This window comes from Acartia tonsa, chromosome 13, assembly GCF_053477335.1.
Source record: "Acartia tonsa isolate MP-2025a chromosome 13, ASM5347733v1, whole genome shotgun sequence".
Classification (NCBI taxonomy): domain Eukaryota; kingdom Metazoa; phylum Arthropoda; class Copepoda; order Calanoida; family Acartiidae; genus Acartia; species Acartia tonsa.
This window is the reverse complement of record NC_137272.1, coordinates 27572330-27598620: the sequence shown is the minus strand read 5'-3', so window position 1 is coordinate 27598620 and position 26291 is coordinate 27572330. Positions and strand designations below refer to the sequence as shown.

Below are 26291 nucleotides of genomic sequence, written 5' to 3'. Positions count from 1 at the left end.
CAGAAAAACAAATATTATTTAAAATGGAGGAAGAAGAACAAAATGTTGAAAAACATTTCATTGGTCTTGATTTAAGTACCCAACAAATTAAGGCTGTGGTTATTGATGAAAATTTACAGGTATGCCATTTTTTTATAGTTGCGCTACTACTCAATAGTTTGAATTATGTTTGTCCGCTTATATGCAAATTTGTCGACAATTGCGTGATTTGAACCTGCGATTTTCTTTTTTTTCTAATGTATCATTATTCCTTAGATTATCGGGGGCTCTCCCTTACTGTACATATGGAGCACTAAACCCATTTCCTTTGTTTTTTAAATCAATCAAAATAAGGCTCTATATTCGGACCCTGCGGGTATACACTACCCAGTTTGACCTAAACTAACCTAACAAACAAAAAACTGTCCTTCCTTTTTTTATTTCAAATTGGAGAGGGGGAGGGGGTATCCATTGGGATAAATTGCCGTTTACTTTAATCGCTGCACCTTTAGTTATATCTTATTTGATCTTGTTATTTACAAAATATTCAGGGAGGAGGGGACATTGGGATAATAATCCCCAATGTTTTATAGTAAGTTTTCTTATTTGTTGGCTTAACAACTTTGAGGATTTGAATTTTGATTAGTTGGTTCATCAAGTTTAGTGTCCAAACGTTTCAACCGCTAATTGTAATCTGCAGAAGGGATACTTTTGTATATTATCAATTTATCGGCCATTGTCTTATCCCTTTAGATCCGTGAAACTTTGAAGAAAATTCCCCCACTTGTTGCGCCACTGTCTTAACTAAAAGATTTCTTGTCAAAATAAAAAGGTTAAAATATGGCATGACCTACGAAATCCTCTACGGTATATAGGGATAGGCAAATTGCTATGAATTTATATAAGTACTAGCGGCTACGCCCTTAGAGGCCTCTAGGGGCACTTGAGGAGGGGGGAGTCGAATTTGATAACCCAATTTCTTATTTTAGATTTTAAAAGAAAAATTTTAAAAAATATTTTGGGGGGTTGAATTTTTTCTTTTTTTGAGGGGGGTGCCCCACCCCCCCCCCCCCATCATTTTTAATTTTTGTTAAAAAACGAAAAAAAAATTTTTTTTTTTTTTGGGGGGGGTATTTTTCATTTTTGGGGGGGTTGGGGGTGTCCAACCCCCCAAGAAAATAGTTATAAACCTTCCCGGGACAAACATCCTGTTACTTTAGTATAAGGATTTAAATTTAATCAAATAAATATATTGAAAATCTAATTCTATAATATAAAGCAGTAAAATTTTTTTGTCTGAAGCCTAGATTTCAATAACTACTGAACTAAAGCTTCATATAGGTCCTAGGGGGGTTTTAGGCTATTTTGTATTAAGATATAAGCTAAAGGATTGTTTTAATTTGAAAACAGAGCACCTAGATACTTGGGGCGCAGCCGCTAGTGTAATATACAGCAGTAAATTTTATCTAGAAAGCTAGAAAACTCTAAATTTGTTAGTAGGACTTGGTAGTACTTTTTGAAGGAAGCTTTATAATTGTCTTTGTTTTATGCTATTTTTCTCACCTCCCCCTACCTTAGATACCGGGTGTGAAGCAATTTTCTTCAATTTATTAAATACAAATAAAAAATATTGTCTGCTTGAAGTGGGTTTTAAAATTTTTGGTACTAGAGTAATAATGAGACAATTGCATTTTCCCTCTATCTCTGAATAAATCCGGGAAAAAGGAAATAAGAGTAAAATATTTCATGTATAATGCCATCTCAATCGATTATTATTGCTTGGATGTTGCACCAGATTTTTATGTACTCTCAGCTGGCTAAAACAACTATAACCCCAATGCACCCTATTTTCCCCATCCTCTCCCTTCCTACTGGATAAACGAACTGACCATTAAATGATATTCACATTAGCAACCTAAATTGACGACTCCCCTGTCAATATATCCACGTTGTTTATATCCAATGCCATCTCTGTCTGTGTGTCATGGTTTTATTTCATCATTCGGTGACAGGGTACATACACAGGATCTAAAGGGATAAGACAATGGCAGAAAAATTGATGTACATCCATAATAATGATTTACATAATTATCCCTTCTGTAGATAAAAATTAGCGGTTGAAACGTTAGAACACTCAACTGAATGAATCAAACAATCAAAATTTATTTCCAAACGAATAAGAAAACGTTATTGTAAAACTTTAGGAACTATTGCAATAAACAGTCCATTGTCCCCTCTCTTTCTGGTACATACAACCTATATACTAGGGCTCGGTAGCTGCAATTAAGCCTCAAATTAGTCCCGAGCTGGATCTTTAAATCATTTTAGTGGTGAGCCAGATCGGGGTGAGCCAACTTTCCACCAATGAGAGCATAGCATTTTATGAAATGCCGCTGTGATGGGCTGAAATTCGGCGCACCCCGATCCGGCTCATCACTAAAATGATTTAAAGATCCAGCTCCGGTGTTAATAAGTTTATTTTTTTAACACCGGGACTAATTAAAATTGTATGGTTTTAACTTTTTAAGTTACAAAAATTTTGGTATGCACTCAATAACTCTTTTGTGTCCGTCAGTTTTTCAGAGTGATGTGGAAATTTAAAAGAGTTTTTATCTCTTCTGTTTGGTCCATCTATATTTCAGCTGTCTATCTTCAATAGCAGCCGAGAAAATGACATTTCCCCTATAGCTATATAGTTCTCCTTTACTTCTGGAAAGATTTCTAGCTATTTAGGTTAGGGTAACAGCACCACCCTCCCAAGAGAAATCGCCCCTAGAAAAAAAACCACACCTAATATTTTTACTTTATTCTTTTAAAACTAAAATTGAAAACGGGGGTTGGTCGATTTTTTAGCTCCTCCGCCCCCTCGATCCCTCTTAAAATGCCCCTAGAGGCCTATAAGGTCGTACCCGATAGTACAAAGATCAAGACAAGAATGAAAGCTAAGCTAAACACAAAAAATAGGCAATTTGACATTAAAATAAAATGTATCCGTTAACCGCCGGGCAGCGGAAAACCCTAAATAAATAAAAGGTTCGCCGTTATCCCATTACAAGCGGATAATGCCCTTAGGTTCTAAAATAATAACTAGAAATCGAAGGAGAACCCCGCTCCAATGAGAATTATAGAATAGCTTCGCTACTAAAAACCTGAGACCTATGTTATGCTTCCCTATTATGAATAACTCAAAACTGTTTATTGTTTTGTGAAATTTTAAAGAACTATAAAAAAAACTTTATATAATAGAATAGCTAATCAATGCCCAGCTAAGCATACTGACTTTTCTTTTAGGTTGTAGCAGAATCTGCTGTACATTTTGATTCCATGTTACCAGAATACAGAACCCACGGAGGGGTTAATATTTCAGGTAAATCCCTCCCCCGCCCCATTTCCATTAAAAAGCACAATTGATGTCTAGTATGTAAATTACACTGGTACCCAAAGTCTTTCAACACCTTATCTCATTCGTTGGTCCTACAACATTGGCTACTTCTTGGTCAGTTAGTTACAAACTAGTAGTGTCCAAACTTATTTACCAATTTATATAATCCACAAAGTGGGGAGGGAGGATTGTGTTTATCATCATAGGGAATGTGCATAAATTGTCTTATCGCTAAAGAATAAGATTGCTGGAAGGAGTAATTTTGTTTTTCATCGTTGAGATTGTATACAAATTTATCGCCCATTGTCTTATCCCATAAGATCTTTGATTCTCGACCGTTTAATAAATTGTGTCAAATAAGTGGTGGGAAAGATAGGGTTAATAGGAATTTACAGTATTATAACCTGTAGCCTCTGCGCCCTAAGAGTAGTGTGGTAGAGGGGACACTGGGCTGTTTATTATTTGTTTATCATCTTCTTATTCGTCATCTAATAACTTTGAGGACTTTTATTGAATTTCGATAGGTTTGTTTATTATGTTGTTTGTCCAAACGGTTTAACCACTAATTGTAATCTACAGAAGGGGTAATTTTGTGTATAATCATTGGGAAGTACATCAATTTATTGGCCATTGTCTTATCCCTTTAGATCCCTGCATTTTAATTTTTTTTTATTTTCAGGGAATGTGGTAACTGCCCCAACAATAATGTGGGTCAAAGGACTGGATATGCTGCTTGATAAACTAAGGAAATTTTATAATATAACTATTTTAAAAATGTACCTAAAATCATACCTTCATTTAATGTATTTTTAGTAGCGAAGCTACTCTATAATTCCTAATCAAAACTGAATATTTTATTGTGCTGAGCATCCAGTATGTAATTTACTTTTACCGTTGGTCTGTCAGTCATTATATAATATATAATTATAAAAAAATCTGTTAGAAAGGTTTCGTGATTTTTGTGCTTCGATACTTATGGATGTTGTCATTTTTGTTATAAGGAAAAAAGTGATAAGAAACATTAGATTGGAACCCAAAGTTTTATAACCACGTTATCTTATTCGTTCGGTAAGGGAGTCAATAATTAAAAAAATATATATTTTTGGGTGCGAGGCATTTTGAATCAATAGTTATATCATAATATTTACTAAACAGAGTGGAAGGAGTTGAATTTTCAAAAGTCAAAGGTAATAAATTATATAAATCCTTATGATAAAAATGTTTGTTTGCGGAAAAACGGCGGTTTTCGGCGGGAGCGGCGGTCACCGATATTCTTTAAAGTAATTTTGGCCCTACAGAAGCTTCAATCCGAAATTAGCTCTAAGGGTTCTCGAGTAAATTATAATTGCAATCCTAAATTTTATACTAACGTTTCAAGATAATTGTAGAGTATCTGTACTACCAAGAAGTCCTCTCAGCTCTAAATACAAAAGATTGGGTCAATACATTGACATTAACGAAGATTATTTTTTTTAAATTAACTTTTTTTTACAAAAGTCTGGACTTGCCGTCACTTTTATAAGAATACACTGTATATTTTGACTTCGACTATTTTTTGGATTCTACTCAATACTATATTAGTTATCAATATAGAAATAGTAAAATGTTTTTTTAAAATTATATTTAAATTACAAAAATAAAGCTACAGTGTTGGTTTTCTTAACTTACTTTACAATGCGCGAATATATCTAATTAAGCAGGGTGGCTTTTGCGGCTTTATTATTTACTATTTGCTACCAATTAAATCCGGACTTTTGCTTGTCCGCGGATTAAAAATCCCGAATTTTGCCAACCCTGAGGGGGGGGGGGGGGGCAAGAAGAGTCGACACTCCACTTTCCAGTTTAGCTTTAAAAGAAAAAGTAAAAATTGAGATTCAAAGCGATTTCTTCCTTACACCCCTAATAGTTATAAACCTTCCATGGACTTATAAGAAGCTCACTTTATATGAGAACCATACTTTTAATTATGGATATCTCAGATCTGACTGATCCTACTGTATATCTATCTATCTATCTAGGTATAAGCGGGGCAGGTCAACAGCATGGCTCTGTATATTGGCGGATAGGTGCACAAACATAACCTATTTTTCTATCTAGGCATAAGCGGGGCAGGTCAACAACATGGCTCTGTATATTGGCGGATAGGTGCACAAAAATAACCTATCTATCTATGTATACGCGGGACAGGTTAACAACATGGCTCTGTGTATTGGCGGATAGGTGCACAAAAATAACCTATCTATCTAGGTATAAGCGGGGCAGGTCAACAACATGGCTCTGTATATTGGCGGATAGGTGCACAAAAATACCTATCTATCTATCTAGGTATAAGCGGGGCAGGACAACAGCATGGCCTTGTATATTGGTGGATATGTGCACAAAAATAACCTATCTATCTAGGTATAAGCGGGGCAGGTCAACAACATGGCTCTGTGTATTGGCGGATAGGTGCACAAAAATAACCTATCTATCTAGGTATAAGCGGGGCAGGTCAACAACATGGCTCTGTGTATTGGCGGATAGGTGCACAAAAATAACCTATCTATCTAGGTATAAGCGGGGCAGGTCAACAACATGGCTCTGTATATTGGCGGATAGGTGCACAAAAATACCTATCTATCTATCTAGGTATAAGCGGGGCAGGACAACAGCATGGCCTTGTATATTGGCGGATATGTGCACAAAAATAACCTATCTATCTATCTAGGTATAAGCGGGGCAGGTCAACAACATGGCTCTGTATATTGGCGGATATGTGCACAAAGTTACCTATCTATCTATCTAGGTATAAGCGGGGCAGGACAACAGCATGGCCTTGTATATTGGTGGATAGGTACTCAAAATAACCTATCTATCTATCTAGGTATAAGTGGGGCAGGTCAACAACATGGCTCTGTATATTGGCGGATAGGTGCACAAAAAATACTCGAGGAACTTCAACCAGAACGGTAATTACAGTTATTTTGATCAATCCTAACCCCTGCAGGGACTATATCTGCGGTGCCCTAACCTTGCGGGGCTACCATGTACCCAATATAAACTAACCTAACTTGACATAATGTAAAAAAAACAATTATACAAAAAACTACTCCCCCACCCCATTATTTTTAATATTTTCAGAATTTAGGGGGATAAGGGGGAGGTGTTTTGTTCGACTTTGAAGTAATCCTATTATTTTACAATTAATTTACATGATACAAAACAAAAACACCACTATATTTAATTCCATAAAAAATTTAAATCATATACTGAAAATGATTTTTTAGATTTTTACATGACCAATTGGCCTCGGCGTTTAGTCTGCTAGATTCTCCTATCTGGATGGATAGCTCTACAACTGATCAATGTGCTCAACTTGGTAAACAAGGGGGTTAATTTTTTTCGGGATATTCCGTAAAGTTGTGTCCAAGCTTCCAGTTAAATGCGCTTATCAGGTCAAATTGTTCTTAATTATGAACAAACGCACAGTATAATTAAACGCATAATTAAGAACAGTTTGACCTAATAAGCGCATTTGCACCTAACTTTACGGAATATCGCAAAATATCCCTCTTTGGACAATTTATGTCTGTTTGTCAGTAGCGAAGCTACTCTATTACTAACTTTATATGTCTTTACATGTATTTGTTAAATGTGACTGTATTAGCTACTGTTAAGATTTTTTTTGGAAAAAATTCTTTTGCCAATTCAGTCTAAACTTTGAAGTAGATTTGATAGTGAAGAAATTGTAATATTCTCGGCTGCTGTATGAAATTGGCTTCTGAAATTTATTAAGAAGATTCCTCTGACCCATGACATAACATAGATTTTTTTTTTTTTAGTTTTTATACATATTATTTACATTGAATGTCTTTCTAAACTAGAAATATTTTCAGAGGAGTTTCTTGGTGGTCCCGAGACTCTAACTGCTTTAACAGGTATTCTACTTAAATAAACTTTTAGCAATATATAGAATCAGTTCTTATTACGACCTTATCAACTGTGGATGAAGTGGATAAGTGGCGTGACCAGGAATTTGTCATGTCGGCTGCTTTGCTTAAACCAAAGCGGCTGGTTTGTCATTATTAGCCCTAAGCTACAATTATCATGCAATTGGTTTTTAAGTGGTTTAGTTTCGGGTGCATGTAACTATGTATAGCTGGAGGCTGGAATGAATTTTTGAGGCTGCAAAGCCCTCATATTTGCAACAAAAATAATTGAGAAATATTTTTTTAAGTCAATTTTTTTTAAAAGATCGAATTATTAAAAGAAATGAGATTGCCTGTAAAAAGTTTTCATATTTGTTATTTATTTAGGATCTCGAGCCTATGAAAGATTCACAGTCAATCAAATCAAGAAAATAAGGTATTGTGTTTATTTTCTATACTAACTTTTAAAAAAGGATAAGTAAAAAAATAGTTATAAACCTTCCTGGGACATGTGAGAAGCTACCCTGTAAAGGAGAACCATAACGCTTCGGCAGTTAGCGACATCCTTCAGTACAAACAAACAGACAGAAATACGAACAGACATACAGACAAACAAATAAACATTCTGTTACTATATAATAGGATTTATAATTTTAGCATAGAGAAGAAAGAAGTATATTTGAACACTGAAAGAATTTCTTTGGTCTCTTCTTTTGCTGCTAGGAATATTTTTAATTGCATATCATGTAATACCTATATTTGCGACAACTTTTACTACACAGAACCTTCCAATTTTTAACATTTACAAAACGGCCTGCTTCATTGCATCAAGATCCATGTGAGATCTATATAGGAAATACACATCTATGAGTATTAGTAAGCTCAAGTTCTCCAAACATCAAATGTTTAAAACTTATAGTGGTTAAATTATTCTGAAATAATAATCATTGACTGCTTAGTATTGCTATATTATTCTTCTAGAACCTCTTTATTTTGTCCAGAAAATAAGACAGAATGTAATAGAGACAATTAAATTGGTGGATGAATAAATTAATTTTTAATGTATTATCCTTTCAGAGATCAATCTAGAATACTTGACAAAAGGCCCCCATAGCTTGCTTTAAAGTAGCATTATACAAAAACAAATTGTAAATTATTTTACTTAAACTAATAGACATAAAATACGAAAATAGTGTATAAATGTATTTATTGATGTTAATGAAGTTGATGGGAATGCTTTAGTGATAATTTGCTTTACCGATGGATTTTTGAGTCAGAGCTCGGCAGCCTCGTGTCAGCCGCCTGTAAACCTTATGTAAATAAACCGTTTACAATTTTAAACATCCGATGGTTGTCTAAACCTGGCCTAAATATGGCGATCCCTCTTATAAAAAATTTTTCAAAGTAATCAAGGGTTTAAATTTTCAGGTCTAGTCGCGACTGAAGCGCGGCTGCCGAGCCTTGATTTTGCAACATAAAAAAATTAGGCTTACATATGAGGTTTTTGTAAACACTAATGATTATTTAATTAAAAATATGAACAGTATATTTGCTGGTAAAATAGTGGACATTGATTGGTCAGACGGATCAGGTACAGTTGTATGCATAATCATATTTAGCGCAATTTTAAAATAGACGCTATCCTATATTTATAGTCTGCATTTACATCTATCCGACCTTAACAGATGGCTCTAATAGTTCATCTAGCCATTGTTACAATTGTCCTGTCTATTTCAAACTTGAAATGACTATTCCTGTAACACCTAGGTACAAACACGCTGTTTCTTTTTTATTTCTTTGGCAATGATATAATTATTCTTTTCATCTAATCTTTGGAACAAGGATTCCTATGACAATACAGTACAGTTTTGTTAAGACGTATTTTTTCAAAAATCGAGTTAAGTAGACATTTCATTTATGCCACAACAGCTTAAAGATTAACCTTAAGGTTTTTTTCAGGGATGAACCTATTAAACCTAACCAACAAGTCTTGGGTACCTCAAATTCTTAATTTTGTTGGTGACGATTTGGAGGCGAAGGTAACTTAAGTAATTAATGGTTTAAAAACAAGAAAATTACAATTTAAAGAAGTGAACCAATATTGCCTGAAAATATTTAGTTGAGAAAAAATGCAAAAAACAAAATTTACATTAAACTTTTATAATTTGAACTTTAGAGCACTTATATCCTTAAAGATACAGGCAATAAGATTAACTGCCTAAAATTAACAAGAACATTTATTCACAAATAATTATATTTCTATAATGTTTTTTGTTTATTTTTTAGTTGGGTCAAGTAATAAGAACCGACAGTATAGTAGGGAGAATTTCAACTTACATGCAAGAAAGATATGGATTTCCTGAAGATTGTTTAATTGGTAAGATTTAAAGGGAATGGGCAAGAAAGATGTTCTAAAGATTGTAAATAACTTTAGTAAGAATTAAAGGGAATTAGCAAGAAAGATATCTTGCCCATATAAAAAGATATACTTAGTAAGCTTAATTGGTAATGAGCGAAAAAGATGTCTTGAAGATTTACATAAAAATGGTAAGCTTTAAGGGTATGGGCAACAAAGATGTCTTCAAGATTGTACATATAATTGGTAAGTTTTAAAGGGAATGGGCAAGATAGATTTTATAAAGTCTTATAATTAGTAGTTACTAAGCTATAAAAGGAATAAACATGAAACCAAAATTTTTATTTATGAAGAAAATTTTAATTAAATTTATATTTATTGTTGTTGCTTTAAAATTAAAATAGAAAATAGTCGAATTTAAAGTATGTTAGACTTTCAATGAAATGGTAGAAAATGAATTATTAAGAAAATTAAGATACTTTTCGACATTCATTCTTTAAAGTTAAAATTTTCAGGTGCTTTTACTGGTGATAATCCCAGCAGTATGGCAGGTCTGGGAATCAGAAAAGGAGATCTGGGATATTCTTTAGGTAAGAAAAAAAAAAGCTTTTTAATACTTATGATTTTTATAAAAATAACAGCAAGATACACAAATAAACAACAAAAAGATAGTATTGTGATTTGATACAAATCCTTTTTTATGTATATCAAAGCTATCCAGATTATTTATATATAAGTTCCATTTAGATTTTGTTTCCTTACTTTCATTGCTTTTTAAATATTTAAATCAAAATTAGATAATTAAACAATAATTAATTTGTTTTCAAGAAAATTAAATCAAAGTATTAAAAAAGAAAGAGTTGATCAATTAACTTTTAATGATAAAAGGATTCATTCTTTCTTAGTATTATAATCATTTGGATCCTCTAAAGGTGGTGAAAACTGGATCAAAATGAGAAGATAAGTGATAACAGTTGAGAGTAGCTCTGTCAATGTCGTCTTGTCCACAGAATAGAATCCCCAGGAAGTGAAGGGTGTCTCAGTTTCCATTTATTATATTTTCTTGTATTCATTTGAATCCGGTGGATAGAAACCGGTTCTAATCCATACGAAAAAAACTATGTATAGCATTGTATTATAAACAGCTTTCTACGGGGCTAAAAAACTGGTTTTAATCTTATAATTGTACCTTCTATATCTGCGGAAAGCTGTTTATAATACGATGCGAGAAATAACTATTCCCATATTAATTTGAAACCAATTAAAATCTGTTGGATAAGAACCAGTTCTCAGTCAAATTAAAAAATTATGTTTAGCATCATATTATATCCAGTTTTCTATGAAAATAAGTATGTAAGTCATAAGATTAAAACCATTTTAGCCCATGCCTTTGGCATCTCCGAGCTAAAAGGTTTTAATCTTATAATTGTACACTCTTATATCCGCAGAAAGCTGTTTACAATATGATGTGAGAAATAACTATACACAAATACCTAAGTCTTGAAATGTGTTCCTTGAAAGCAACATAGCAGTCATCCAGAGCCAAACAGAAGTAGATCACCAAAGAGTAAACATAAGCAACTCTTATGCCACCCTCTATTTCCATGGATGCTATCAAGGAATTTGTCTTTATGATACAGTCAATAATTTCAAAGGAGAGATATACAAACAACAATGCTGATAAGCTTTGTTTAGTTTGTTTGAATATGTTAGTTTGACTGAATAATGTTGCCTTATCTATGCCTTCTTCTATTCTTCCTATGACCTGTCCTGAACATATTCCAACCAATGCAACAGAGAGGCTCCTATAAAGACAGGTTTGACTGCGAAATAGTATTTTGATCGCAAGAAAGAGGCAAGATTCTATATAACTGCAGATTTTATTCATTATTATAGCTAAAAAGTTATATCACCATCTCCCACCCTCTTTAAATGGCATTTTAAAAATCTGTCACTTTTTTATAAAGTGGTGATTGTGTGGTAATACGACACCCATACGGACAGGCCGATTACAGAGTTGCTTCGCTGTGACTTATGATAACAAACCCCCCGCACTAATCCTATTATATCACTATCCATCTCATGACCGCTGTTAACCCCGCACCCGGCGGTCAAACTAGCCTGCCTAAATGTGGGGAGGGGACTTGAACATGCAACTATCACGAGTCCATCATGCGCTTATATAATCGGGAGGCACTGCCTCCCCTTTTACCACCGCTGCCCCCACAGCCTGTCTACCGTCGGGCGCTAAGCCCTAGCGCCCCACACCCCCTTCAAACCTAACCATTGTTATATTTTTGTTGTATATATATAGTAAACATAACTTGTAAATATTATTCAGTTTAAATATATAATTCTGTATGATTGAATCCTGCTTGTTTGTTTGGTAGAATACTTAAAGGCTAGGGCCCGTTGAATCCGAACTCGTTACCCCGTGGGCCGAGTACGCTCGGCTTACCAGAACTTGGTGTCAGCGTGTTTCAATCGAGCCTTACAGAAACTAGCCTATTCTACCTCTGATTGGACCCTTTGGCAAGTAAGGGGACAATCAGCCGCCAACTGACCCGTGAGACGGCCTTTTTAGGTCGAATTTCCATCATTTTGAACGCAATATGTGGGCCTCTGGCCTACGGCAAGCAGATTTAGCCTGCTAAAAGCGCCAGTTAAGACGCTTTTTCCGTGTCGTGTAGGAGTAGCGCTAGGTGCGCAGCCACGGCAATCGGATAATTTAGCTCAGACGGCTACAAAACTGAGTCTAAAGTGGCAAGTGTAGCTGGGACAAGCCCCAGGACACCCAGGCCAAACCTACGAGACAGACAGCTGTGTGCTGGTCTCCCTAAGAAGGCAATGTGTGGCTGCGAAGCTTCAGCACACAAGTAAGCCCTACCACTGCGACGGATAGCAGATTTTGAGCCACAGGCACGGCAGGACGGGACATTCCCTGCCGCTGCCTCCCAGGATTCGAACCCGAGGCGCTGCAGGACGGGCCATTCCCTGCCGCCATTTTTCGGGATTCGAACCAGCGGCGCTGTAGGACGGGTCATTCCCTACCGCCGTCACCCCTCTGAACCTTGCAGGACGGACATTCCCTGCTGCCAGTGCTTCCAGAATCACACCTAGAGCTCCTAGTGATAACAACACATCATTGTGTATAAAATGTCAACCAAGTGATAAAAATAAATATAAAATTGTTGACCAAGTGATAATTAATAAGCTCTAGTGATTCGAAGCTACAGTCTAAGCCACCATGGTAAGCGATACCACCATAGCTGCGGTGCGGCCACCACCAAAGTTTCTGCCAACCCCAGCCGAACGAGAGGCCCCCTTGTCTCAAGGGCAGGACCTCCACTTCCCCTGCCATATCAGGGTGAGGTTTCCTACTCCTGACCCTGCCCAGCATGTACAGGTTGATGCCATGATTGACTCTGGCAACCGTGTACCAGGGTCTGCTGTAATTTCTGAGCACCTCATGCACGCGATGGGCGTGCAACGCATGTTGATTCCGGACAACACCCAGATCCTGACTGCTAATGAGGAAGGCCAGCCCCTCCAGGTAATTGGAAAATTAAAAGAGTTATATATGGCAGTTTCACACACTCTTATACTCCATCTATACCACGTGACTGTGGTCCGAAATCTCTCACACCCTCTGAACCTAGGAGGGTATTTTCTCAAGGAGTTCGGAACTAGGCTCTGTTTCGACATGCAACCACCTTGCTTGTGGGCGCGTGGGGAGTTTATCCCACTCCGTGGCGTCCCCATTGACCGGGAGACAGCCGAGAGAGAGCTAAGCTATGAGGGGCCTCTGCCAGGCCCCCTGCCTGAGCAGCCGCGTGTGGTTGAGAAAGGCACACACTGGGTGGACGCTGAGCTCAACGCACACAAGGGAGCTAACCTGCTAGCCATGGGGTTGCCCCCAGTGCCCAAGGTGCCAAGGGAGAGCCTGCCAACAACGTTTCCTGAGATTGCCAGCCCTCCAGAACCAATCTTCTCCGCCGACATTTTTATCAACGGCCAGCCGTGTCCACCTGGCCCCCTCTACCTGGGACCTCCAGCCAGTCCACCAGCCAAGCCCGAGTCCAGACCCGTCAAGTCGCGGTCTGATGTACCCGGAGCCACACTCAACTCTCAGGCCCCAGCCTCTCCCGGCGCCGTGCCCGTCAAGTCGCGGCCGGACGCCCCCGGAGCCACGCCTGGCTCCGACACGTCAGCCTCTCCAGAAGCCGAGCCCGTCAAGTCGCGGCCGGTGGGTCCCGGAGCCAAGGCTGACCCCTCACCAGCCACGTATAGGCTAAGCGCTGTCACTCCAACTGACGGTCAACCACCCCAGCTCCGCACAGCCAAGCGGGTGGTCCTGCCTGGCCGCGGGGTTATGGCGGTCCCTGTTGAGCTAGTAGGCCATCGCACCAAGGATGCCATTCAACTAGCTGCCCCAGAACAGAGGTTTGGGGAGGACCTTGTTATTCCAGAGGGCCTGTATGCCCACAGGCCTGGCTCTGCCACTGTGTTTAGAGTACTGGTGGTCAATGAGGGGGAGGTGCCCCTCTTGCTGGATGCTGGCCTCCCAGTGGCAGGGGAGCTGGTCAAACCTGACATTTTAGAGGTCTCTGATACGCCTCCCCCGCGCCTCCACTCGTTTCAAGAACCTGCTGAGCCTATAGACATGCAAGAGTTGTGGGAGGCCCTGGAGATGGAAGACAATGAGTTCCTACGCAAGGACCCCTTGCTCAAGAAGGAGGTCTGGACTACGTTGTCAGAGTACAGGGACGTCTTCTCCAATTCTACCCCCGGCTGCACAGATGTGGTTGAATTGCAGCTGCGCCTCAAACCAGGGACCCAGCCGATCCGCCAGAGATTTAGGGATCTGAACCCGCGGCAAGAGGCTGAACTGGAGAAACAACTGGACACCTGGCTGCAGGAAGGAGTTATAGAGCCGTCGGACTCCGCCTGGAGCAGCCCCCTGGTGCCCATCAAGAAGAAGGACGGGAGCACCCGCTGGGCCGTCGACTACAGGGCCCTCAACAAGTGTCTGGAGCTGGACAGCTACCCCCTGCCTAGGATCCAGCAATTGGTGGAACGAGCTGGCGGGCACCGTGTCTACAGTGCTTTAGACGCGGTGGCCGCATACTACACCATCCGTGTGTCTGAGGATAGCCGGCCCTGCACCGCCTTCACCACCCCCAGGGGCTTGTATCAGTGGAAAAGGATGCCCTTTGGCCTGGCTACGGCACCGTCTGTCTATTCCAGGTTTATTGCAGGGGTCTTAAACCCACTAGGCACAGCCAACCTCCAGTCATACCTTGACGACGTCCTGACCTTCCATCAGGATACCTGGGCCCACCTGGCCAGGCTCCGAGAGGTCTTGGAAGCCCACCGCAGGGGAGGGATCCGCCTCAAGCCAGCCAAGACCAAGTTGTTCCGGTCCAAGGTGGATTATCTGGGCCACACCCTCAGCCGTGAGGGGATAGCCATGCAAGAGGACTATATTGACCGCATCTTGGACTGGCCAGCCCCTAGCACCCCCAAGGATTTGCTGGCGTTGCTGGGCTTCTTTGGATACTACCGCCTGTTCATCCCAGAGTATGCAGACCTCACCTACGAGATGAATCGGCAGAAGACGGCCAAGACCCTAACCTGGACGCCTGAGATGGAAGCCCAGCTGCTGCAACTCAAGGACAAGTTCCGCCAGGCCCCCATCCGAGCGCCGCCCAGGTTTGATTTACCAGCAGTGTTCCAGCTCACCACAGATTTCAGCAGCCGCGCCATCTCTGCCATACTGAGTCAATGCCAGGAGGGCAAGGAGAGGCTGATTGCCGCCGTGGGGCGCAAGACAACCGACCCTGAGACGCGCTACCCGTCCTGGAAGGGAGAGATGGCCGCCATTATCTATGGGATCCGAAAATTCCACGGCATCTTGTCCTACCGCAGCTTCCAGATCAACACTGATTCCTCTGCCCTGCTACAGATGAAATCACTGAACACATCCACAGGGATGGTGGCCCGCTGGCAGGAGGAGCTAGCGGCCTTAGACTTTACCGTCTGCCACAGGCCTGGCACCCAGAATACCAACGCCGACGCCCTCAGCCGCCGGGAAGATGCCAACATGCCAACGGCTAGCGCCGAAGAATTAGCAGAGCAGGCTGAGTATATCCACAACCTGGGTCAGCTAGGGGAGGCCGCAGCTAGCCGGCCTCCTGCCGCCCGACTGGATTCAGCTAGAGTATTGGAAGCCCAGACACAGGACCCCCTCCTGCTCCGTGTCCGCCAATGGGTGGCTGATGGCAAGGCCCCAACCAAGGCTGAGCTGCGTGGCAAGGAACGAGACGAGCAGCAGTACGCCAGCCGCTTCTCAGCCCTGGGGCTTGACGAGCATGGCTGCCTCACCACCACTGACCAGACTCTGACAGGAGAGAGGACAAGATACCTGCTGCCTTCGGCCCTCCAGCAGGACGCGTTCTTTCTAGCCCATGGGACCCCCATGGCTGGGCACTTTGGGATGGACGCAACTATCGCCCGCGTTGCCATGCACTTCTGGTGGCCCAACCTGGCCCGTGACGTCCGCCTGATGGTACAAACCTGCCCTGAGTGTGTCCAGAAAGTTACCAAGGAGAGGCTGAAGCAGGGGATCCACGTGCCCTCCCGCCAGGGGTATCCACAGCAAGTCCTATTCATCGACCTGGTGGGGCCACTGCCAGAGACCCCAGCTGGGAACCGCTACATCCTCACCTGCCAAGATGGATTTAGCCGTTTTGTCAGCCTCTACGCCATCCCCAACAAGCGCACCCTCACGGTGGCTGAAGCCCTGTTGCACCGCCACCTGGCCACGTTCGGATGCCCCCTGAAGATCCATTCCGACAATGGAATGGAATTTACCGGCCAGGTATTCCAGGAACTGGCCTCCCGGCTCGAGATTGGCCTGACACATCCACCACCCTACAACCCGCAGTCCAACCGAGTGGAGAGGTTTCATAGGACGCTCAACACAGGCATGCGCCTGTTCCTAGACAGAGACGATAACAACTGGGAGCCACACCTGCCTGCCATCGCCTTTGCCTACAACACCAAGGCCTGCAGATCCACTGGTGTGACCCCGTTCCTGGCCTTCTTTGGGAGAGAGGCCAAACTTCCGGTGGACATGGTGCTACGGCTGCCAGAGATCGAATATGCTTCAGTTCCAGCCAACGTCCAAGCTCTGTTGCAGCGCTACTATGCAGTTTATGATGCCATCCAGCAGAAGGAGGAGGGAGCCATCAGGAGGAGCGCGGCAGCTTACGAAGGCACGGCCAAGTATGAGGTTGGAGACTTGGTCTGGTACCTGGCCCCTCGCCTGGTGCCAGGAAAGGCAGCCAAGATTACCAAGAGATGGACTGGCCCCTGGAAAGTAGTGAGGAAAGCTACAGAAGTCCATTATGTCATTAAACCTGCCTCTCCAGTAGCCAGGGTCTCAGAAGTTACCGCGCATGTAGGCCGACTGCGCAAATACACTGGAGATGTGACTGCCCACCAGATCCCAGAAGACATCCAAGTTGACGTGGACGGCGACGAGGATGCCACCGAGCTGCCAGTTGGAGCGGCGGCGCCCGCAGCTAGCAACCCAGGAGAGTTCCCAGTGCACCAGCCAGCCGCAGCCGCCCCACAGCCTAGCGGCCAAGATCGTGACCCAGTGGAGGAAAACCTGCAGGAGCAGCCCAACGAACCACCGCCGCCGCCGCCCGCTCCAGAGCCACTCAGAGATGCCATCTGGAACCCTGACGCAGACATGGAGAACCTGCCAGCCGGCAGCGAGCCTGTAGGAGAAGAGCCAGCCACTGCGATGGAAGAGGCCGCCCCAGAAGAAGAAGAAGCCATGTGCCCCCTGCTGATGACAGCCATCCCCATCCGGGTAGGAGCTAGGAGGCCAAGCAACCTGAATCAAGCAGGCGCCCCCATGGACTTCTATGCGCCCTTTGCCATCACCATTCCACCCTTAGGAACCACCAGAGTCTGCCTAGGCCTCCGTGTCCAGCTACCAGCCGCGACAGAACTGATCCTGCAGACGAGGCAAAATTTCCAGCGGCGAGGCCTGGCCGTGGCCAACCCACGCCTAGAAGCCAACCAGGAGCTGACAATGCTGATCACCAACCACAGTCAGACCGAGCAACGAGTGTCCCGGGGAGCCTGTGTAGCCCGAGCTGTCCTCCATCGAGCTGTGCCCCAAGAACTGCCTGTCCGGCGCATGAGCCGGCTGTCGTATCCCCAGGTTCAAGGCCTGGTGGCTCAGGAGCCCCGCAACCCTTGAAGGGGAGGTTGTGGTAATACGACACCCATACGGACAGGCCGATTACAGAGTTGCTTCGCTGTGACTTATGATAACAAACCCCCCGCACTAATCCTATTATATCACTATCCATCTCATGACCGCTGTTAACCCCGCACCCGGCGGTCAAACTAGCCTGCCTAAATGTGGGGAGGGGACTTGAACATGCAACTATCACGAGTCCATCATGCGCTTATATAATCGGGAGGCACTGCCTCCCCTTTTACCACCGCTGCCCCCACAGCCTGTCTACCGTCGGGCGCTAAGCCCTAGCGCCCCACACCCCCTTCAAACCTAACCATTGTTATATTTTTGTTGTATATATATAGTAAACATAACTTGTAAATATTATTCAGTTTAAATATATAATTCTGTATGATTGAATCCTGCTTGTTTGTTTGGTAGAATACTTAAAGGCTAGGGCCCGTTGAATCCGAACTCGTTACCCCGTGGGCCGAGTACGCTCGGCTTACCAGAATTGCAGCTTGCAAGGATTTGCTAGATTGGTGCGCGAAGCGCACCAAAAAAAATTTACTGTCTGGTATACATTTTAACAGACATACAGTTTTGAGGAAAAAGACTTAGATAAATTTCAAAGCAGTTTGAAATGTACTCTTAAACTGGCACTTGAAGCGCACAAATTTTTTTCACATAAAGAAACATAACCCACAACTTACCCCACTGTGATTACTTATAGGAACATCTGACACTGTGTTTGCCTTTGTGGATCAACCTAACCCTTAACTTAACCCACTGTGATTACTTATAGGAACATCTGATACTGTGTTTGCCTGTGTGGATGAACCTAACCATTAACTTAACCCACTGTGATTACTTATAGGAACATCTGACACTGTGTTTGTCTGTGTGGATGAACCTAACCATTAACTTAACCCACTGTGATTACTTATAGGAACATCTGACACTGTGTTTGCCTGTGTGGATCAACCTAACCCCCAACTTACTGGACACATCTTTACAAATCCTATACACACTTCAGGTAAATTGTAGAGTAGCTTCCCTCACTATGAAAAATCGGGATATCCTCCCAATCTGACTTTAAATGAAAGGACATTGATCCAAATTTGAAAATCCAATTTCTCTATAAAGTAGACATTACTACACATTAATTTTATTATATATCTCTTTTATTATTTTTAAAACCAAAATCATGTTACAGCTATACTTTTTAAAAAAAATTTGTTCTACATATGTTTAATACTTTATTATCAGCATTGATAATATTTATTTTACTGAGATATAACTAAAGACTAAGTATAATTTTGTATAGTGAGTTTTACCCTATATCATTATTGGATTACCATAAAATATTTCTGTGTTTTATTAATTCTTGTTATATTTTTTCATAATATCTATGTTTTTGTAATAAATGGGTTAAAAATTTCCACACAAAATTTTTAGTCAGTAATCCATTAAATAAAACGTTAAATTTCAATTTTTTTTATATAACAAACCACTAGGTATTATATTACAGCCCTGTTTAATAGTCTTTTTGATTGAAAAGCCTAAGTTTCCTATAACATATTAGTCAATGAGTATGACAAGACAGTTTTTATAGCCACTAGGGCCGGCTTAAGCTCTATTTTTATGCAAATTATGACTTAACCGTTGTCTCATTATCAGGAGAGCTCTTCGCTATAACCTCCCACTCGCTGACTATTGCACGTGAATTCTAACATTAGGTCATGTTATGATTGACACGGATATAAAGGGATAAGACAATGGCCGATAAATTGATGTAATGCCCCAATGATTATACACAAAATCATCCCTTCTGTAGAATAAAATTATAAGTAGACACGTTTGAACACTCAACTTAATGAATCAAGCAATCAAAATTCAAAAAAAGTCCCCAAAAATGTTAAGCCAACGAATTAAAAAATGTTGTTTTCAGACTTTAGGGTTTAGTGTAACAAACAGTCCATTGTCCCCTCTCTCTCTAATTAGAATGTTATTATTATTGTTTATCCAAACTACTCAGCAATTATCCTCTAGACTTTTGTCTTACTGTATCTTGTATTTCAGCATATATGGCAATGTTATGTTACAAGAATGGGTCTTTGACCAGAGAGCGAGTCAGGTAAAACGTTTATAATAACTAAGAAAATTATTTTGAGTTTATATTTTGAATTGCTGGCTTCGGGTACCCCCACAGGGGTTAAGCATAGGATGAATCACCAATACCTCTCATTATTTTCAACTTTTGGATCATGGAAAGAAAACGAAGTAATTGGTTTCTTCGTATTATCACAGTAGCTTTTGATAAGTTATTTTAGGTTAGGTTAGTTAAATTTTAATGATTGCCGCGCAGGGTTAGAAAATTGGCCCCGCAGGGTTAGAGCATCCAGCAGGGGCTTGAAGAAGGAGAAAAGCTACTGTAAAAATACAACGCAACCCGCTACTTTGTTTTCTTTCATGATCCCAACTTTTTAAATTAAATAGGAGGGTTAGGGCACCGCCGGTATAGGTTGTGCATGGTTAGGTTCCCCCGCAGGGGTTAGGCATAGAATAAATAAACACTCCACCCCCTTACTTTCAATTTATTTCAAAATAAGGGGGCAAGAACACCGCAGATTTTGGCCTACTCTTCCAAAGTAGTTAGGCATAAGTAAAAAAATCCTACCTACCCTTTTTAATTTCTTTTTGTTTTTAATAAGAGAGGATTTTAATTCTCAACAGTGACTTTGAGAGAAAACATTCTCTGAAATATGTACATACATTTAGAAATGATTTTGCAGAAGGAAGTTGGGAGAAATTCAATCAACTATTAGATTCTACACCAAGGTATCGTATAGTTCTAGTAATAACGTTTGAGTTAAAACATTTATTTAATAAACTAAAAAAACTCTGTTTTTGTTTTATTTATTCATCTAGAGTAAAAAGAACCACAATTTTTTGCATTTAGAATATGATTAATTGCAGCTGCAGTACAAAAGAAAACCAATCTAAGAGTTAGACTTTTGAATCGATTTAGTAGCCAACAATTAGCTTGTTTACTGATATTTTTTTTTATAAAAATAACTATAATTAATACAATATCTAATACTAGCGGATACGCCCAAAGAGGCCTCTAGGGGCCCTTGAGAGGGGGGGGGGAAGAGAGATATTTCACCCTCTTATTTAAATTTTTGTTGAAAAGAATTAATTTTTGGTGTCTTTTTTTCTTTTGGCTATTTTGTTGGAAAGGTGTTGCCCCCTCCCCCAAAATAAATATAAATCTTCCCATGAACTATGAGAAGCTATACTGTTAAAGAGTAAAATAACGAATCAGACTGACAAATAAACATCCTGTTACTTTTGGTTACTTAGCAGAACACTTTGTCTATTTTTAGGGGTAATTTCGGTAATATTGGAGTATACTATGACCTACCAGAAATTGTACCCGCTGGGGTTCAGGGAGACTTTAGGTTCAATAAATCAGGTAAAACAATTACAATAGTTTTAGAGGGCAATGAAAAGATAATAATATTAAATTTTAATTTATTGAAAATGATACAAACTTCAAAAAGCCATATAGACTCATGAGGTCCTTTATCTGTAGCCGCCAGGTTTTAAATAAATAATCCGCAATATAACTGTTTCTTAAACAGAAGGATGAAATTTTTTTTCCTCTCCAAAAACATTACAAGCCAATAAACTAATGTATTTTTATGGCGGTTTCCCTCAAAGTGCATAGCGAGCACAGAACTCCCTACCATCTTATTTTTTAGTGAATCTAAAATTAAGGGGGTTAGGGAGTTTTCAAGAAATAGGTCTCCCCTTTTGGGATAAGCAGAAAAAAATCCCCCTCCCCCCATTCCTTAATCTATTTTTTTTTAAATAAAGAGTAGGGGGAAGGTTTCCGTGCTCTCTATGCACTTTAAGAGAAAGCACCTTATTATAAATATTTTTTAGATGAGGCAGTGAAGAAATTTTCAAGTGCAGAGATGGAAATTAGGCACAATATTTTATTATGCAACAAATTTTATATTTTACCATAGAGAGAGAGAGGGGCTGTTTATTAAACTAAAGTTTTATAAAAAACATTTTCTTATTTGTTGCCACAACCACATTTTGGGACTTGAGTGAATTTTGATAGGTTTATTCATTGAGTTGAGTGTTTAAAAGACACTAATTTTTCTTTACAGAAGAAGGAACTCTGTGAATCATCATTGGGGATATGTACGTATATCATTTTATCGGGCATTGTCTTATCCCTTTAGATCCTTGATATTTTAGAAAAAGACTCTTCATCTAGATGATAAAGTTTACCTAAGGTTTTCTTGTTTCATGAAAATAGCTTGTAGATCCTTATTACTTTTAGCGATTAGCAAAATCCATCACACACAGACAGACAAACATCCTGTTACTTTTATAAAGGATGATATGCTTTCTCTATTATAAACTAAGCATATCTTGATTATGTTAAAAGTACATTAAAATGAAATTAGATTTTTTTAAGAAATAAAATATTGTACAAATAAAAGAGCTCTGGTAGAAGGACAAATTTTGGCAAAGAGGTTCCATGCAGAAAGAATGGGTTTTAGGTAAAATTTAAATATATTTTATTTTTAAAACGGAATTTTAACAATAACTGATTTAAAGACAAGGATGACAACCCCCAATTGTAGCGAATCACAAAAAATAGTGGATTACCCAATGGACAAAGTTATTTATATTCAATGGCATAAAAGATAAAGGTATAACTGTATAGTAAAAAATCACGTAACTTTTTGCATTAAATATGTATTGGTACAATGACCGACAGACAGACGGGCCAAGTAATTTATATACACACAGGATAGATATCAGAATAGGTAATCTACACTAAAAAATATGCCGTCCATCTTAAAAAGCACCCAAGAAAATCCTGTTTTTACAGACAGTCAGATGGACGGACATTTCTAATTTAATAGTAGCTTCTCTACTATTAAGGCATTATTTTATTTGTAGGTTGGGTGAAAATGGGCGAGTTCTGGTGACTGGAGGCGCATCTGCCAATAAAGCAATCTTACAGGTACACACCAGGGATCTAAAGGGATAAGACGATGGCCGATAAATTGATGTACATTCCCAATGATGATACACAAAATTGCCCCTTCTGTAGATTAAAATTAGTGGTGGAAACGTTTGAACACTCGACTTTATAAACAAACCAATCAAAACTTATTAAAAGTCCCCAAATTTGTTAAGCCAAAGAATAAGAAAACATTATTCTAAAACTTTGGGGACTAGTGTCTTTGGGTATTTTTTTCCTCATTGTTAAATCCAAGTTGGTACATGAAGCGTGCCGAAATTATGATACCCATCAAAAATATTGAATTTTTTAAAGGTCTTACTAGCTTTTAACTCAGCCATGCTTGGTGGAGCTTATACTTATATCATTCTTGTTGTTATAGTTGATAGGTGATGCATTTAACAGTAATGTTTACAGTTTACCAGCTGTTAATTCAGCCATGCTTGATGGAGCTTATGCTTATATCATTCCTGTTATTATAGGTGATAGGTGATGCATTTAACAGTAATGTTTACAGTTTATCAGCTGTTAATTCAGCCATGCTTGGTGGAGCCTACGTTAATATCATTCTTGTTATTATAGGTGATAGCTGATGTATTTAACAGTAATGTTTACAGTTTACCAGCTGTTAATTCAGCCGCTCTTGGCGGGGCATATAGAGCCCTCCATCTTTTTAAAGGAGGCACCGAAAAGGTAAATTTAGACTATTATATATAAACTTTAAATATGTCTTTTAAGTTCTAGTTTCTAATTACAACGTCAAATTTCTTAAAGTTCAAAAGACCTTTGACGAAAATGTCAAATTTATCCAATGTTTCTTGTATTTTTTTCTTCAAAAATATTATGATAATATGGAAATAATTGTCTTTGTTGAACAATTTTATTTCAGATCTCCAATACCTAACCAAAGCTATCAAATCTAACCTAACATTTTTCTATCTAAATGGATATAGAATAGGTGGATATTGTGAGAGATTCTCGCATACCCTGATAAAATGTCCCCCCCCCCGCACTTATGACTTCACCCCATCCTTTCCCCTGACAATGGAGGAACGTATTGACCAATATATAAGGATTATATTAACTACCTAAATTTAGGGGAAAATCCTCCGACACAATATCCATGTATTCTATATCCATAATTTTAGATAAGTTATGACGAGGTTGTATCAAAATTGGAGGCAGAAATTACTTTGGCTGCTGAACCAAACAAGTATGTTTATTATTTTTAATAGCGAAGCTACTCTATAAATTATACTGTCTGTAATGCTCTGTTAGGAATGTATGATTTTTATGATGTATAATTTGTACTTGGATATTTAAGTTTGGTCCTTTAAATTAAAATATTTTCAAAAAAATGTTACCTATCATGTATTTTTATAAATATAATGATTTTAGATACAACATAGGCGTGGATTGATACTTTATGATCTAAAAACAAACTCAAAAAAGGGTGAACCCAAACAAGAAGTAAAATAGCATGGATTGAATATGAATAAGGCAGATTTTCAGTGATCATTACATTAAGGGAGGAAGTAAAAGAGAGAAGAAGATAAGTAGACCAAAATTTTATCTGTCTATCCTAAATGTCAACAGAGATGTTATCTATTTTGTTTTTTATAGACAGTGACAGACGGTAGGATCAGGGGCGTCCAAGCTTTTTATTTTGGGGGGGGGGGGTAAAAAATTTTTAGGGGGGGTAATTCGTTTTTTGGGGGGCGTAAGCCGCAAATTTTTTTTACCCCGGGGGTAAAATTTGCTTGGGGGGGGGGGGTAATTACCCCCCCTGAAATCTGTTGGCAGGGGTAAATTTAGTTTACCCCCCCCAAAATTTACCCCCGGGGTAAAATTTTTGGGAGGGGTAATTAAAATTTTATTTAATATATAGTATTAAAAATGCGCGCGAAGCACGCAAAAATTTTTTTTTTTAGAGATTTTTTTTTTGGGGGGGGTATTGACCCCCCCTAAAATTGTTTGGGGGGGGGGGTAATCGCCCCATTAACCCCCCCTTGGACGTCTATGGGTAGGATATTTCAGATCATAGAATAACTTCACTATTAAAAGAGTATCCAAAAATTATATCAGAAATTGGTTTTAAAACTATTTGATAGGTTTTGTGATTTTATTTCAGAACATTTTGTTTTAAAAAATTGGAAGATTTTTTGTATCAAACTATTTACAACTTTTCAGGGACGCCGCAACAATTTACAACAAGGAACTTCTAGCAAGATTCGCCAATTTAGAACAAAAAGTAGTCAAATCTATGACATAATAGTTTTTTTATCGCATCGTGTTATAGACAGCTTTCCGTGGATATCAAAATAAAATTAAAACCAGTTTTGTTAGCCCTAAGGGGCCGGAGTCACGGGCTATTAAAACTAGTATCAATTTTATGATTTTTTATTTCACTATTTGTGGAAAATTGTTTTTAAGTCGATGCTGTGCATGATTTTTCAGTATGGCTGAGAAACGGTTCTAATCCACCGGATATTAATCGATTACAAAACCATACTGGAAAATAAATAATTTTTTTTGATTTTTATTTTGTTTGAAACCAAAACATAGAAAGTAACCGGTCTAAAATGTACAATTATCTATATACGTAAAAACTTGCATCGAAAGAGTGTTATTTTATGTAATTTAGTTTTAGTTTTGCATTTATCATATTTTGTTATATTTTTTACATCACATTATACCAAATAAATATTTCTAAAAACTACTGTTATTAATATTAGCGGTTACGACCTTGGAGGCCTATAGGGGCACTTAAGTGAAAGGGTCCATCCTCCACTTTAAATTTTCCTCATTTTTTGTAGGGGCGATTTCTCTTGGGCGAGTGGTGGTACTCTCACCAAAAATAGGCATAAACCTTCCCTGGAACTATGAGAAGCATCTCGAATCAAAAGTTAATGAGATCTTACGCTATACACACATACAGAGACAGACAGACATCCTGTCTCTTTAATATAAGGAGATCTTTCTTAATGAAGAATTTTTATAAACACTTCAAGCTTTCCTTCCATAATGTACCATATTTAATTAACTGCAATGCAGAATTATACAGATCTAATCCTTCTTTGAAGACTTACAACACATATCTGTACGGCAAAACAACATTTACGACAATCAATGAATAATTATTAATTATACATAGATGTTTATTGTTTAATCCAGAAAACTACTTGGCCCAAGTGTTTAATATTTCATATTCTATTGGATGATTTCAAAGACCCAATAAAAAAGGATACCCGCCCCGTGGGTTGAGTTACATAAGCATCTAGTGTCTCTATTCTTTTACTTTAATTTGGAGACCACAGCTCCCTTTATCATAAATTTAAATTTGATATTGTATG

At 39.3% G+C, this 26291-nt stretch overlaps 1 protein-coding gene across 9 annotated transcripts; it reads left to right on the top strand.

Moving 5' to 3' along the window:
• Window positions 1–25657, top strand: LOC145335528 (xylulose kinase-like). Of its 9 annotated transcripts, none has more exons than XM_080181317.1 (24): window positions 1–119; window positions 3271–3346; window positions 4041–4107; window positions 4517–4548; window positions 6069–6083; window positions 6240–6309; window positions 6628–6719; window positions 7237–7278; window positions 7657–7705; window positions 7927–7992; window positions 8814–8860; window positions 9229–9308; window positions 9556–9646; window positions 10141–10215; window positions 18835–18921; window positions 19968–20022; window positions 20667–20726; window positions 21275–21363; window positions 21837–21879; window positions 22409–22468; window positions 22875–22938; window positions 23521–23631; window positions 24087–24151; window positions 25129–25657. In XM_080181317.1, the coding sequence occupies exons 1-24, from the start codon at window positions 24–26 to the stop codon at window positions 25208–25210; spliced, it is 1614 nt and encodes a 537-aa protein (XP_080037443.1). In that variant the 5' UTR covers window positions 1–23; the 3' UTR covers window positions 25211–25657. The 9 variants fall into 9 exon arrangements, with proteins under 9 accessions (XP_080037443.1, XP_080037448.1, XP_080037446.1 ...); XM_080181322.1 differs by lacking the exon at window positions 6069–6083 and adding an exon at window positions 5912–5959 and having other exon boundaries at window positions 6273–6309; XM_080181320.1 differs by lacking the exon at window positions 6069–6083 and adding an exon at window positions 5837–5884 and having other exon boundaries at window positions 6273–6309.
• Window positions 25658–26291: the final 634 nt, after the last annotated feature.